The sequence below is a fragment of the Mixophyes fleayi genome, chromosome 5, assembly GCF_038048845.1.
Source record: "Mixophyes fleayi isolate aMixFle1 chromosome 5, aMixFle1.hap1, whole genome shotgun sequence".
Lineage (NCBI taxonomy): Eukaryota > Metazoa > Chordata > Amphibia > Anura > Limnodynastidae > Mixophyes > Mixophyes fleayi.
Window position 1 is genome coordinate 50,472,662 of NC_134406.1, and position 17,383 is coordinate 50,490,044.

The 17,383-nt window shown below is 38.4% G+C and overlaps 1 protein-coding gene across 1 annotated transcript in view; it reads right to left on the reverse strand.

The window, feature by feature from the left end:
• Positions 1-17,383, reverse strand: part of LOC142158305 (sodium channel protein type 5 subunit alpha-like) — a 289,400-nt gene that overhangs the window by 166,907 nt on the left and 105,110 nt on the right. The window contains exons 6-7 of the mRNA XM_075212169.1: positions 17,164-17,255; positions 10,398-10,637 (exon numbers count right to left, since the gene is read on the reverse strand). Coding sequence (XP_075068270.1) covers positions 10,398-10,637; positions 17,164-17,255 — 332 coding nt within the window. The remainder of the gene's footprint in view (positions 1-10,397; positions 10,638-17,163; positions 17,256-17,383) is intronic.

The following is a 17,383-nucleotide window of genomic DNA, read 5'->3' on the forward strand; positions in this document are numbered from 1 at the left end:
AAGTAGAATGTAATATTATATTTAGGAAATTGCACCTATTCAAATACATGCACTGTAATTGTTTACTACACTTTGTCATCACAGCAAATGTGGATGTGAGTGAGTAAAAAATGGTAATTTCTTATGTAAATGTGAAATAAACATTTGCGTGAATCCTAAAATTTAAAGAGGGTAGTTGGTCTCCAAACTAAAAAGAAAACATGAAAAAAAAATATGACGCGATTCTTGGTGAATCACGCCATTTTAACAAGGGAATTCCGGGATGCTGGAGAAATGCCAACTCTCGAGACTGACCCAAATTTCGGGAGTCTCCCGGACCTTCCGGGAGAGTTGGCAAGTATGGGTAAAAGCTGAAGATAAGTGTGTAGGAAGGACAAGGACGGCGACTGGTACAGACGTGACAGTCGCCTTCCCCTTCCTGTCTCCACCCTCAGTAGCGCTCGTTCAGGCCTCTATTATACTATTCTGATTTTAATGAGAATGCAATGAGTGACAAAGTGACATTTTTAAAAAGCCAAGTGTTCTGGAGTTTCAAAAACAAGGAAGCCTAAACATTGGTGTGGGGGTGAAGGAACACAGATTTGAAATGATTTTTATCTACAGTGAATTAGCCTGTCAGGGAAGGCGAGGGGCGCTATGAACGTATTAGTATAGGACAGCCTGGACCCTTAATCAAGCCCAGTTCTAGATCTTCCTTTTACAGTCACAGGTTCAATTAGAAGACCTTTAAAAAAAAGTTTTCAGAGCTAAGCGCAATCTCAGAAACAAAACGTACAGCACTTCCAAATAGTCATAACAATGGACGTCAGACATCAAACATTCCCATTTTATGTTAGATAGTGGACATTTTGCGATAGCTTCAACATTGTGCTGTAGGCCAAGTAATCTCTTCTTACACCTGTGTTAACAAATGCAAATAGGCAAAGAAATTAGCTTCCCTGCGATCATGACTTATGCATGCAGGTGGAGCAGAGTTTAGTGCAGTGAATGGTACATCCTGGCTAAAGATCAGGGAGAGAATCTCTGCTACCTTGTAACAGGTCTCTGATTAACTGTGCTTGAAATATTCATATTACTTGCAAAAAAAAAAAAAAAAACTATGATGTGGTCTGTTGTGGCATCCACTGCAATACATTCTGCTCCATGTGAATGTTTTACTCAAAATGTGTATGAATAAACATGGATAAAAACGAATCCATGGGGACAAAATTAAAATGAAAAGCACAATAAAATATAATAATATATATGGGGAACGATCTTTGAGTGCAAAAAGTACAAACATAAATAGGAAAACAAAAACATTTAACACTAACAAAAGTGTAATGAGACAAGGATGATGATTAAATAAACTTGAAAATGTAACTTAGACTTGACTTGATTTACCAGACTAGATGCTTTTAAATGCTACATTTCTAGGATATACAAGACAGTCAAAGAACCTCTAAGTCACAATGTATTTATGAGGCAACAGACAAAGGAACCTTGTAAAAAATAAACAGGCTTTTATTTCCCAAAAAATAATTAATTACCACCTATGATACATGTAGCCTCATAAGTAATGGAGTGGTATAAATGTACTCTGAATGTGGGGTATGTTTTGCACACACATTAGAGGGTAATTAGGAGAAATGTACCGTACATACTTTAGGAGGTGCTTGGTAAACATATACAATCACACTATAAAAAAGTGTTGAGAAAGCCTGGTATTCAGAGCCCTTCCATGAACCTTATGAATTCAATAAAAAAAACCTTATCCTGGATGGCAGATGGTAACATGTTGAATTATAAAAGTCACAGTCAGCGCTGACAATTTATAGTGTTGAGTAAGGAACGATTAAGGATAAGCCTTATCTTTATTTTGCAATTCCCACTGAAGCTGTGTTTTAGTATCATTTACAACGTAGGTGTTTTAATGCGTATGGCATTGACCTTTTTGGGCATTATGTGGATTTAGACAGAAGTCCTCAATTATTTTTTTTTGTAAAGAAAAAATAAAGGACTGAAAGCAAATGACAGTGTAATGTCTGCGGGAAAAGGTTTGTTCAATATATGAACTATTTGTGACTGGCTAACATTCTCCATACTTAGTATATGTTTTAATAATGAAAATCCTCCCTTGCACACTCGCAGCTCCCTACTCACCTAAGAGTAGTAATACAGCACCCGGTGGTTAGAGGCTTATGTAAAAAAAATAGGCCCAGAGCAATAAAAAAAGAAGTAAAGAAAAGTAAATTATTTATTCCAAAATTTTCACCGGTCCCCTTTTTGCACGAGAGCCCCACTATTAATCCTAAAATCATTTTTATTATTATCCATACTTATACCTGTATATACTAGATCAATATATTCCATAGAGTGGTATAATTAAGGAATTTTATTCAAACACTTAATCCCTGCCCCAGTTGAGCTCACAATCTAATTTCCCCATCAAGAAACACTACAGACAGGGGAGTAAGTAGACATTTGGGGACACCATGGCAACCATTCTGTATGGACCTCCATCTACCACCCGATAGGGAAAAACTCAAATGTAAATATGTAATTTTGACAGGGAAGGTGGGCAACCCTCATCTCTGGGTCCCATGTCAGCTGCACCCCTCACACCTATGGTAGTTATGCCCTTGACTCCAGCATCCTTCATCATCATCATTTAATTATATAGCGGCACTAATTCCGCAGCGCTGTACAGAGAACTCACTCACATCAGTCCCTGCACATTGGAGCGTACAGTCTAAATTAACCTACTAGAATGTTTTTGGAGTGTGGGAGGAAACCGGAGCACCCGGAGGAAACCCACGCAAACAAGGGAAGAACATACAAACTCCACACAGATAAGGCCATGGTTGGGAATTGAACTCATGACCCCAGCGCTGTGAGGCAGAAGTGCTAACCACTGAGCCACCATGCTGTCCTTGATGCCCACATGCCTCCCAGCCCAGCCTGCCTCTGCTCCCAGACCACCAAAGTCGTTTATACTGCCCTACGAGACATAGCTTATAAAATGTGTTGTATTATTTGTAATGTTGTGTCTAATTTAGAGTGCACTGTTCCAGAACTGGTAATCACAGCATTGTTGTGTAGAACACAGAGCAGTACTGAGAGGGTTACATCTACAGTTTCTCATGTGACACCTTCATAAGTAATAGAGATTTCATCTGGATATCTTGCCCTCTATTAGTCTCTGCTTGTAAACCAATTTCTGTTGAAACTTGCATTGCAGCTTTCCGCAAGATGTAAGTGAGATATGAGTATATAGATCACAACAGGAAGCAATATGCAGGGAAAACAAAGTAGGAGCATAAACACACACCTCAAACCTTCTAATTACTAGTGATTCAATTCCAGCCTGTATATGTGTGGCTATGGATATAAGCAAGGCAAAAAGATTACTCAGTAATGACACCTGTTATACTTTTTGTCTTCTAGTGTAATGTTCTTGCCATTCGAGGAATTGCTGCCCGACAGCTAATCAATGCAATAAGTGCACATAGATGTCTCACCTCTCTATCCCCAATAGTATGCAATTACTTCATTATACTGCAGGCTGCACTTGTGATAATAGTATTCCATAATAATATAAAGTACAATGTTGGCATTTGTTTATTGGCCTTACCTTATTTCTAGCAATGTGCCAAATCAGTATAATGTATGCTGACCATTTACTTGCCATTACCGAAGCTTTATATGTCCGAACAAAATTCTCAACATTATATTAAAAAACTAAGTAGTCATTTATTAGACAACATTTGCTATACTGAAACCAAGAGAAAATGCTAGGCTAACCAAGAGTATACTGAGACATAAACCAAAATAACTATTTATAAGCTAAAAGACACAATTTTACCATTTTGAATAATGGGTATACTCCTAAAACAATATTTAGGAATATTGTATTAAGAATTTACCCATTATGCAGTGTTATGCATTCCAATGATATATTATTATTATTTATTAATTTTTATTTATAGGGCGCCACAAAGTATCCGTAGCGCAGTACAAGGACAAACAATGGCACAGTACAAGGTGAAACAGAACAGTACAAGATACGGTAAGCACTATAACTCTGGGGGCTCAAAGCACAGCTAGAAAGAGAGGGAGGGGAGAAGTTAGTACAGGCAGGTAACTTGAGCCCAAGATGGTGGGCACGGATGACAGGTTAAAAGCCAATGAGGGGAGCGGAGAGAATCGAGAGGAGACAGAGGGCAGAGGGACCGAGAGAAGGTGAGCTGGGTAGCTGGAGAGCGCAGTTAAAAGTGATGGAAACAGGAGGTAGGAGAGCCCTGCTCAAAGGAGCGTACAATCTAAAGGGAGGGGAAGACAGACAGACACATGGATGAGATGGAGAGACGGGAGAAACGGAGACGGAGTCAAGGAAGGGGGAGAAGGGAAGAGAGAGAGGGGTAGCTGACCGGTGGGAGGTTAGACATGAGACTGGAAGGCTTTTAAGAAAAAGTGGGTTTTTTAATATATATACAAACACAATTGTCCTCATGCTGAGTTAGGAGCAAAGCAAATAAAAGGAGCACATTTTCTCGTGGACAAACCATGTTACAAAGCAAGGGGTGCAAATTAATTAATTTTTTGCACACAGGGAAAATACATATGGTTTTATTTTTACACGGAAATTTAAAGCATGCCCTATCCTAGCTATAAATTTGCCCTCACATTTTAAATTTACCCCCCCCTCAAATGCAACCTGGTTTTGTCATGATGTAAATTTTCTCCATTTTTTGCTTTGCTCCTAATTCAGTTTCAGGCTCAATATGTTCAACACCAGTAATAGTTTATTATCTGTCTCTTGAACTTTACAAGTTATACATTTGTTGCAAGGTATAAACAAATATATTGTGACACATGTAAATAGAATGTAAATAAATATGTTATAGTACTGTGCATTGTTTTATAGACTGCACAAGAAAATTTGCATTAGTAAAACTACAACAGTAATGGCCATAAAAATACAACACCCCACATATCTAATAGAGATGGGTTATAAATGAAATCTACATACTAACTGTAAACATAAGAGGATACAATGTGACACTATCATTGGGATATTAACACTTTCTGTTAAAAAATAATAAAGTAAAAAAAAATAATTGACACATACTGCTTAAAACCCAAAAGTCCAAAGTTGTAACATATGATGTATACATATATACAGTTGCTCACAGTTGATGCAACAGACAGGCAGTATGACAAGCTTATGGAGTTTATGTACTTAACACTATTATAGTACATTCATATACTCAGATAGTAGTAAGCTTATATTGTGAGCAATGTCAGAGAACAGGTTGCTCATATATATTTTTGTGCCTCCAGTCACTTTATATATCTATATATAAGTAAGAGAACACAAAAAGAATGCAGCTCCAGTTATCACATCTTTACAGTTCAACTGTCACCGGAAGAACCTGCTGAGAACTGAACTTCCTGTCTCTGCATGCGCAGTAGAGCGATGCGGGCGGCTGGAAGCTGCCCCGCTTTCTGTGTGCACTAGATCAAAGGGGACACCTCTATCAAGATGGGAGACAGAGGGTAGCACAACATATTAACACTGTGAACATTCCAATGATCTGATTGTCTAAGCTGTGGACATTCTGGCGATGTGACTGGCTAAGTTGCATACATAACAGATTAGCAGGAGATGACGATTGAACACAATAAGTTACTCTGCCCCTAGTTAAAAACACAATAAAAGTACTTTAAATTTACTTTTCAAAGGTAAATATATATATTTCTGTTAATTATATTTCTTATAATTAAATATTTCAGATATTAGGCAATTGCAGCATTAACTGATTTGCTAAGCATCAATACAGCTGTGAGAATAAAGGCTACATAATTACAGCACTGTGTATGCAAACGTGCACTGCCTACTGTGTTATGTTGCCAGGGTTGAGAGCTCTGGGAAACTCTTTACAGTTTGCTTCCCATTCACTCTGCAAGTTGTCATAGTTTTGAGAAAGTCAGGTCATCTAATACAGCGAGGGACTTAAGAAATACATTTCCTTTTGTTGTCTAGCTAGTAGTAGTTTACTGCTCACAATGATGTACTCTGATATTAGTATATTTTTCAATTTTCATTTAAATTTTTCCCTTCCAGGGGCGCACGCAGGATTTTAAAAGGGGGGGGGGTGGCCCCCCTGAAAAAAAATAATATAGAGAGCTGCTGCGCATCCATTTCGGCGGCACTGTATTGTACAGCAGCCGCGGCGCTGTATTGTACTACAATATGAGCACTGTCGTGGACGCTTCTTTGACAGCGCTGCGGCTGCTGTACAGTACAGTGCCGCTATGTAGGGGCACTGTTTAGCCCCCGATCTTCGCGGAGGGGTTTCTGGAGAACCAGAAACCCCCCCTGCGTGTGCCCCTGCAGTCATGTGTACTATTTGGGGAATGCACTGGAGCAAACAGACCTTAGACAAGCCAAATACACATGAACACACGTTACCAAATGCTTTGTTATCAGGGCAGTTTGTTTGAATATGAGAGCTTCAGATATTTGTGATTAACAACAATATGGTGACTGCTCTCCACACCTCAGTTATTCTGTCAGTAATACAACAGAACACATTCTATGCCTTGGCTTGTACTACAGACATACTGATACATAATTGGTTGTACTGTATAAAAATATTACACTTTACGAGACGGCATCACTGATACATGACTGAATTCAACTATTTTATTCTTTTGTACATGATCAGGGGTTATTATTGTGTGCTATATGCATGTACAACCCATTATAAAGAATAATATGTGACATAACTAGACAGGTTTCAAGCCAAGCCTCATTTGTTTGATATAAATGTAACAGAGCTGTTGTGTTTTGATTCACATTAGCTCTTAAAGGAAAGTTCCAACTGTTGCACGTCACGTCACTCAAATTATTATAATTATTTATGATACAACTGTGCTTTATGAGACACATAGCCCACAGCAAATATATGAGTCATTCTTATTCCTATAGCTGTATTTACAAAATTAGGCACATGCTTAGGACAGCATATAAATATTTCTATGTATATTATCATTACTTTTTCCCCTTTTCATTTTCTTTTTATAGTGAGTGATCTTCACCAAGAAGGGCAGGATGTTGGGATGCACAATTACTAATTTCAGAAGAAATTAATTAATGATTGTCTATGAACAAATGTAGCTTATTTTTACTGTACATTAACAACATAGTTGCCTACTCTCCCGGAATGTCCGGGAGACTCCCGAATTTTTGGGAGTTCTCCCGGACTCCCGAGAGAGCAGGCAAAAATCCCGGATCCAGCTGTCCCTGTTGTTCAATATGGTGGGGGTGGGGCTAACCGCGCCATCGTGGCCCGCCCCCTGCTGCGACTGGCTAGAATTCGGGAAAATTGACAAGGGCGGAGCCTAACGGAGCACTGCGCGTGGCCACGCCCCCTCGACGGACCCCCCTCCCGGACAGCTGCCTTCAAAAGTAGGTAAGTATGATTGACAATCTATTAAATACTAGTGTAACACCCTCTCTGGAGTGAGGCAGAGGTCACAGGCTGTAGGGAATAATGGGTTGAATCGCAAAGAGTCGGGTGGGTGTGGCCAGTTAGCAGCCGTATCACACCCCTGCACCCATAGGGCTGCGTACGAAAATCCGCGTTATTTGGATACCGTATTACTGGCAGTAGTGCGCATTTTCCGCGGTAACGCGCGTTACCGCGGATCGGATCGGAATTGAATATGCCCCAAAGAGTGTAAGCTTCAATGCCAACAAGTAAAAATTCAACATAAAGCAATGCATAATATGTAGGTGCTATACAAATAAAGGATAATATTTACGCCCTCAATAAGTTGACAAGATGCAGTAATAATGGTTGTTTCTCTACTTTAGGAATAAATGTGACAAATCATCTGGGGAACTCTTTTGGTACCGACATGACTCCTGTGAAATCATTAAGGTTTGCTGTAAACCTTTCACATTAGGTGTTGCTAAAACTGTCTGTTCCTGGAGTTCTGCTGTTTTACATCATCAAAACGACTCATTCAGACCGGAAATATGTTATTTTGTCTGTCAGAAACCTTCCAACTTACCGTACTCACCTCTGCTAGATTTCTACAAATAAATGCTTTATTACTGCCCACTTAGCCCCTTCACTGTTAATGTAGTTTGTTCACACTGAGATTATTTGAATATGTTTGTGGTCTTTTGTCTTGTCCTTGTGAATATCTGCAGGTCTCCTGATAAGAACTGACTTTGCATATGTGTACTCTTGTACTCTTACTCTCTGCACCACCTACGCTGTTCTACCACATTTTGTGTGATTTTTTTTGTAATCTATTTTTGTGTTTTTTTAAATATGATTTGAGTGCGTTGTAAAGGTCACTGATGTGGGGAAGGCATGCCATTTAGGAAACTAGACAACTTAATGCATCAAATGGTTGGACAATTACCTTACTAAAAGAAAATTTGGATGCACATTAGTTTCCGGGAGGTGACTCAATAGAAGGACATTTTTTTATTTAATTACCAAATTAAAGTTGGGCAAACAGTTGAAAAAGAGAAATTGCTATACCTTTCTGAACACAACAAATTAGCCATTTATAAATGAAAAAAACATATATTTTTTTTACAATAGGAAGATTATTTTACGCTTTATAATTGTATATTATATATTTATATAGCACCAATCATGTATCAAGTTCTGTACATTATGCACTTTATATACATACACAGTACATACAACACCCCTAGCAGTTTGTCTTTTTTGGACTTTTACAAGTTACACATTTGTTTCGAAGTGTAAAAAAATGATTTTGAACTGTAGGCCTTTTGACATATGAAAATAGAGAATAAATATTTATTGTGCTACGCATTGTTTTATAGACTGCACAAGAAAATTTGTATTAGTGAAACTGCACAACAATTGCCATAAGAATACAGCACCCCAAATATCTAATAGAGGAAACTGGGAAATAAATGAAATCTGCATATTAACACACAGATAAGACAATGTTATAGATCATTACTCATTGGAATAATACTCCACTCTTACATTTTTTTTAGTAATTTGCCTTAGCTATTTCTTGGTATGGTGGTCACAATTGATCACCAAATAAGAGTTAAAAATGAGAACCCCAGTTTGAAAGAGGAGGCAACGTTGTGCCTTTTTTAAAATTCAATTTTGGGGTGCAGGATTGTGGCTGTAAATGAGCCCCCCTTCTAATTAAAAATATTTATTATATTTCAAACTAATCTGAAATTGGGAACTACCCTCTTTAAAATTAGGGAGCCGCCATTTTTTGGGAGATGGTGGTGTTAGATTGGAGCTCTTTTCCAACTGCATTGCCCCTGTCCCACCCGCTTTAAAGTTATTTCTTGCATGATTATTTATTGTAAAAAACAATCAGCAAAAAATAATTCATTTTAGAGACCCTCATTTGGTACCCTCATATTTGGTGCCCCTCATTTGGCAGGAGTCTGTTAAATCTTCTTGCACCCCATTGAAGTGTGCAAAAATATGAGAGGAGATTCCTACCGTGATCGCCGGCAATGCGCACAGTCAGACATAGTGGTTATGTCCATGCGTCACATCTTCCGCAAAGGGGAAGATTCGATTGGCGGCGATGTGGCATGCGGACATCACCTCTAGGGTGCAAGGAAACATGAGTGGAGACTCCAGGCATAACATCGGCGTGAGGTGTCTCTGCAGACGTTCCAGAGACACCTGGCGCAAAATTAATTCTCCCCCAAATGGTTATTGTGTATTAACCTGATTTCCATATTATGGTTGGTTTTAGGCTACTGTGTCTACTACAATATATCTTCTCTACCTCTTTGCCATTTAACATAGTTATTCAGTTAAATATTATGGAAATGTGTGTTCTGAATTATGTAAATTTGATTTGATAACACGTAAAACAGTAACATTTGCATATTATTATTATTATTATTATTATTAATTTTTATTTATAAGGCGCCACAAGGTGTCCGTAGCGCCGTACAGGGACAAAATAATTACAATACAATGGGAGACAGCACAGTACAGTAAACAGTAAGCACAGTAACTATGGAAAAACAGAACTAAAATGGATATCGATATCTTAAAACAATTATGTTTGTAGACAATTTCCTTATACTGAATGTTTTCTAATATAATTGCTAATGTTGACCTATATATGAAACATACATGACATAGGTGTTATTTAAAAAAAAAAGATTTAAAAAAAAATGATATATACTGTTTAAAAATATTTGTTCCAGTAATGGAATAGGGTTAAAAATACTAAAAACATCAATTATAAAATGGCATAAATCCTTAGCAAGCTGGTATGTGTGTACATATGAAATAAAACAAAAAGTAGATTTAGTACAGTAGTGAAATTAACACAAACATTTGAACAAAGTGAGATAAAAAAAATAAACTTACTTTCATCGCTGATGAACTCTGTATAAGAAGACCAGGTAGCGTTGTCCATCTCCCATAACAGGCCATCAGATAAGCTTTTGTTGTAGTCGTTGAAATCTCTAACACATTTTTGTTTTAAATGGCCCATAAAGAGTTGTAGCCCTATCAAGGCAAAGACGCTCAGACAGAAAACTGTTAAGATCATGACATCTGCCAGTTTCCTTACTGACTGGATGAGAGCGCCAACAATGGTTTTCAGTCCTGTGGAAAATATCAACAATAAGAGGATGAGCGTGAAACATAATACATAACACAACTAAGGAAGGATATTATATGGGTTAATGTATACCTACTGTAAATTATAAGCATGTAAAAAGTCTCCCAGGGGCTCGGTGACTATATTAGAGCACAAAGTCACAGTGTGACAGTTTTTATACTACTCTGAAGTGTTTACAGTAGGGATGTGTTATAATACACAATTGTTTAAAATGAATACTGGAAGGGGGACTATTATCAAGATGCAATATTTAGCACTTGCATACATTGAAAAGGCTTCTGCACTTTAGGATAGCACCTCCTTAGTTAATCCTTCCCTGTACAAATAGCCTTTCCCTTCTCCCCAGCACTACCCTGTTACCTGACCGGGAGAGCGTGGTCATGATACTATTAGTGATTTGTACAATATACACAGGGAGCTTCAATAGATGTCTATGGACAAGCTTCCATATACTGTAGCTCCACTGAAGGGCTATGGACGGCTGGAGTTTCACAGACCTAAAACTTGCTCTCCTAATAAAGTAACTTGGTCGATAAAATGGGTCCCTCCTTATTGTGCTACACAAATGGGACAGAGTTGATTAAAGAGGTGTTGTCCAAAGTGGAAATCCGCTTTAAATTTCATTTAAACTTAGTGCTAAAAGTACATTGCCCTGAAACCGAATCAACCCTAAATCACTGCATGTGTAGTGCCCAAACAATCCCAATCAACATGTGGTCATGGTCGATCAGACGTTGATGGGGACTGGTAAAAAGTTAGGTATGAGATCTTTTAACCATAAATCCATTTTCCAGAAGGTTCCAAAAAAACAGAAAGAAAATAAATCAATTTCTGCTGCTCAGTGATATGTCAACTCTTCCCACTGTAACTGTGAGGAGAAAAAAGTCATGAGATAGGTGGGAAAAGAAAGGGGTCATTTGGAAATGGATTTTCATATATTTTAATGCATCAAATTACATAAATCCCTTATCTTGAAGACCATAAACCCCAGGCATTCTGGATCATAGATCTCATATCTATATTGCTAAAATGCAATTATAATACAACACATCATACAAACAGGCAGACACTTAAACTATTGATATTGTACCACTGTGTTTTGAAAGGGAAAATGAAAGCTCCTACTTAGTTTATATAATTAATTTCTGGTTTGAACTATGTGCCTGTTTTGAAATGCCTACACCAAGAATATTCAGTTGTTAACTAGTTGTACATTTACTTCATGGGGAATTTTTACTTCACAAATGTAAAAATATCTAGGAGACCATGGAGGTGAATGGAAACTACACAAATAGCGGGGGCTTTGCATGCTTAAAAAAGTGGAGATGTTGCCTATAGCAATCAGCAATCAGATAGCAATCAGATTCTAGCTATCATTTATTAAGTACATTCTGCAAAATGACAGCTAGAATCTGATTGGTTGCTATAGGCAACATCTCCACTTTTTCAAGGTCCGCAGTTTAGTAAATATGCCCCTAAATGTGCTTAGTTAGGACAGATGAGTCCATAAGAGAAGGGGCTGTTTCTACCTTAAAATGATTGCCTTAGAACTAAAATATAATGCACATATCAAGTAAGGTTTTCTGTGCCACCTTCAGTTGCATCTTTACTTAATGCTTAATTACAACCTAGGAAAATATTTGTAATTTGTAATACAAATCTGACAAATTATTTAAATTAAATGTCACTGTTTGGGTGGGGTGTGAGTGGGAGGACCATTCAAAAGCTGCTGACTCCTCCCCCCTGTTTTCAACTGGAAGCTGGGGGGTGGGGCCACCTTAGGAAAATATTTTCCTAGGGAGTAGTGCAGCTTTAAGTTCCAAACCTATTCTCTATCGAACTGCACGGCTATTTTATTATTATGTTATAACAGAGGTGACTTAGTAATAACACAATATTAGTACACATTTACCTTTAGCATTAAAGTAAATTTACTAGATTTATAAGTAAATGTTATTTTCAGCATAATTCCACGTTTGTGGCACTTAGAAGACAATGTTGTTTCTTTTTCTTTTTATTATTTCTAAAAATATCCACCACCATTCTTGCACACAAACACCTAAGATCAAACATAGAATCCCATGCTTTGCTAGACCTTAATAATTTGTCAATTCTTAATAATTGTAAATAAATCATCAAATACATTTTCATAAAGCCAGATTAGCACAAACCATAGTGAAAATAACACATTTGATGAAAAAAATAAATAAATATTTATAAACATGCAAAATGAAGCAGAGGATTACAGAAGCCCAGATCACACTCTACTACAAAGCACCCACAGAATAACACTTCTGTTTGAGGTTTTTCTAGATCATCCTAAACAGACATTGGCAATGTACATCGAAATACAGTCACATTTCCCAATCTCAATTCTTAAAATCTACATTAGAAATTCAAGAGAAGTCATCTGCTTATGTTTTACAGTAAGAAAATGTTTTTTTTGTGGCAGTCACACATGGACCTTCTGTTGTCCAAGTGATAATTAATAAATGCTATATCCTCTCAGTGAAACTAATAGCCATTATAACAGTGTTCCTGATTCTGAAATTACTGCCTCCAGTCCTTTGAAACAGAATTATCCCACTATTCTATGTATTGTTTGATCAAACTTCTTTGCAAGTGTCAGAAAAAAAAACACATTGGGTCTGATTCAGTAAGGAACGTAAATGCTGATACCTGTTGTATTTTGGGTAATATCACTCTTTGCTTGCCCAGAACCGGACGATCCGCCAGTGATTGCAGCATCATTCAATTCATCTTCGAGTGTAAAGGACGCTTATGACAGCTTATTATTTCATGGGTGGAACGGAGAGGGGAATGGGTGTATGCATGTTGTCAATGTACAGTAAGGGAGTGCCAAGCTCAAACCAGCGCAGTAGCGCTCGATTCAAACTTTAGGCATCTCAAAGGTAGGTGTTTATCTGTTGTGTCAATTGCACCAGCTACAGGGAAGGTGTAAATGTTGATTGATAGTGATGACGGTTGCGTATGCATGCTAGGACATGTGTTTGCAATCAGGAGAAACTGTAAAAATGCCTTTTATGTACATTAGTCCAATCTCCATGCCCGACAGTGAGCCCATTGAGATCTGTCTAATAATTTTCAGTGGTGCCTGAAAATTTGGTCTTCAGACAACTGATCAGCCCATGTGTTTAGTCACCTATTGACAGGCCTTGTCAAAATCTAGCGGATAGCGAGGATTCACTTTCGCTATACTAGATTAGCGGAGGCAGTAACAGAGGCTCGGAGTCTAACTATCCCCTGGTAGGTTCGCAGGTCGCGGCCCTCTGCACTGTCTCCAGGCGTGACGAGCTGGTATTAAACTGTGACAAGAGACTGGTCAGTGTAGCTGAAACTGGTACATAAAGGGACTGTGGAATACCAAATCAGCAAACAGAAGGAGTGTCAGAACAAGCCGGGTCAGCAACAATCAGGAGCATAAATAGTACCAAACGGCAGGCAGAAGAGACTTCAGGAACGGTCCGGGTCAGAATTCACAGGGATTAGCCACAATAAGTGCTGGAATGCTGAAGTAAAGGTTTGGAGCCTAATACTCTGGCACAGGCCTGTGCTCTTAGTAGGTCTAATTAGCTGAGCTGATAAATAGGGGGGGACTCAGGACAGAACACATTATCACAGGTTCAGAGTTCTTAAAGGGCCATGCGCCTTCTGTTGGACAAAGTATTATTATGGCACAAGGTTCTGCGCCTGGAGTGGAGAGACAAATAAAGGGAACGTCCTGGACAGCGGGTTTAACACATCGGAGTCTGGCGGTTACTTTTAAACCCGCTGTCCAGGACGTTCTCTTTCATTCTGTTAGGTAAAATCTAATTAACAGATTTTGAATCCATGGACATTGCTTGGATTTTTTTCCTGTTGGACGAGTAGTGTACCTAACAGAATGAAACTTTCTCTGTCACCCAAACTATCTTTTTTCTTTGTGATAGCAGCCCTGCTGGAGACCCACACAAAATTGTGGGTGAGTGTGTGTCTATATTAGGGAATTTAGACTGTAAGCTCCAATGGGGCAGGGACTGATGTGAATGAGTTCTTTGTACAGCGCTGCGGAATTAGTGGCGCTATATAAATAAATGATGATGATGATGATGATGATGATGATGATCTACATATAGTATGAAGCAAATTAGTGATGTGTTGCTGGGTAAGCTAAGACAAGTTTTACGACAATCAGCTCCAAAAGCACTGCTAAAAGTGTGCACATCTCTATATACTGCAGATATTTGGTACACAGCAACAAATGTACTTTTTGAGCAATTTGAAATATAACAGACGTATCAAGTTCTCAATCACTCTTCAGGATCACTTTTGGATAAGTACGTACGTTGAGTCACATTCTACCTGCAGTCATTTTCACCTGAATTCTTCTGTTCCACTAATAATGGTGATTTTCTCACTGAAATGTATTTTTATTAGGTGACACCACACCATAATTAATTAAGTCAAACCTTGTCAAGACTATGTACCTACTGGCATTAAAATGATGCAATTAGCCTGTGTTTGCCTTGAACAAGATAACAACTTCCTGTTTTGTCATGGATGCATGTTGGCAAAATACAGATCAAACACACTTGTAAATACATACATATAAAATGTACATATAGGACCTCATTTAGAGTCGGACGCAAAGTCCGATTTAGACGCATCTAACCAAAAAACACTACCACGCATGTGCAGAAAGCTCCAAATCCGCCTGCATCTTGGACGCAATTAACACTTGCGACAGCTTGCGACTCACTGCGAGAGAATGGGAGAAACGTGGAATTATGAAGGTGTGACCATGTAAGTAAATCCTAGTCGCAGTCAGGCGCAGATGCAACACATATCAAAACAGGGCTAAAGCTGTGCGGCAGGAATTAGGTGGCGCCAGCGGTTAGCTAGCTGCAGGAACTGCTTGCAGCTCCATAGGGTATTACGAGTGGGACGCAACTGGGGTTGCTTGCAACTCGTAATACCCTACCAAGTTGCGGCACCCTCCCACTCCTACACTTCTTACACGGGCTTTGCGTCCAACTCTAAATGAGGTCCATAAACTCCATTTGGCTCACATGAATTGTTTCTTGCATTAAAAAAACTGCTACATGCACACCTTAACAACCTTATAGAATGTTCAATCTTCTTAATAACACAATGTGTACTTTGAATAAATGACCATATGTGTCTGACATATGATTGCCAATGTCTGTGTAAGGATGCTACACAGTGTATCATGCAAACCTATCACCTTTCCATGCAGGTCAGAAATGTTAAGCACTAAGGCTGAACGAGACTTGTCCTCAGAATGTGCTTTAGTCTTGACATAATGGGCCCAGCAGAGCTGGAAACGGAGCAGATTCAGAATACAATCATCTTTTTTTTTTTTCCAAACCTACAAGCAGCTAATTATAAAATTAGTGAATAGCAATTATTAGGTGCATGTAAGTACTTTCTAACTGCAGGTTGAAAGGATCAAAGCTATAAATATACAGGGACAGAGTTCTTTCTTTTTTTCCTTCTGTGTGAAAACATTCCTACTCTGGGGACTGCAACAGCATCCAAAATCAATTTTGCTGTCAAACTGAGGATAATAGAAGGGAAACTCTGCTGTTTCCATAGACCTACACTGTGCTCAATTTGTATTCAATGCAGAGGCGTATTTGTTTTATGTTGTATGAAATTACATAGGGACTTTCCTGTCTCACAGTCATTTATTAGCATGGAGTCTTTCATTTTTATTATAGACTCGCTAAACACTAGTGTCAGAACAATTTAAAAATAACTTAACCTAGCTTTTGCTTAATCCCTATCTCCCAATTGATAATGATGACTTAGAAATCATTTTTTTTTTCAGCTGTCTTATGCTGGAAATAAAGCACTTACTAATACAATGTTAACAAATTTACCAGAGATTCTATGTGGTCTATTTAAGCTATTGCTACACTGACGATAGCGCTGTGGGGTTATGCTACATGTGGCAGGGCTCTGTTATATGCAACCTGCAGGACCAGACTTCTTTGGGACCTGCTAAACTTATGTCCGACAGTTCACCAGGGTTGCAAAGTGCTTGGTTTCCACCTTATTATCACTTGGACATTTTGTATTAAGATAAATAAATGAGATGTTGTTTAATAAATGTTTTCTAATGGATAGTATTTCTGCTGCTTAAAAATGATGTCATACACACGGACATGATCACCAAATACAACGGATTGTGAAATGCCAAGAGCAGAGAGGGGAAAGACATGGGCAACTTTGTGGGTAACATGGCTGCCTTGTTAGGGAAGAGTTCTATGTTAAATAAAGTCTATTATTATTGTATCCTGGAATTTCTGTAGCTTCATCAATAAGAAAATGTCTAAAATGTTTATTCTGCAGACAAGTTGCATTCTCGACATAGAACCATTCCTGAAGCATTGCAGTGTCACACACTGTCAGTGATACATCAGTTTGGTTAATAGGAATGGTATGTGGGCTTTCACAAGCAGCCTTAGTGTTTAACCCGATCCTCACCTGGAATGACTGAGATTGTTTTCAATGCTCGAAGTACTCTGAACGTTCTTAAAGCTGACACATTGCCCAGGTCGATAAACTCAGTGGCATATCTGTAATAAGGGAAAGTCACACACAGACAATAGCAAAACACCATCCAACAACAACAGCAAAATAAGGAAAAACAGGGCACAGACTGAAGCGCTTGCAATAGCTGAGAACTGAGAGGTGAGGCGCTCTT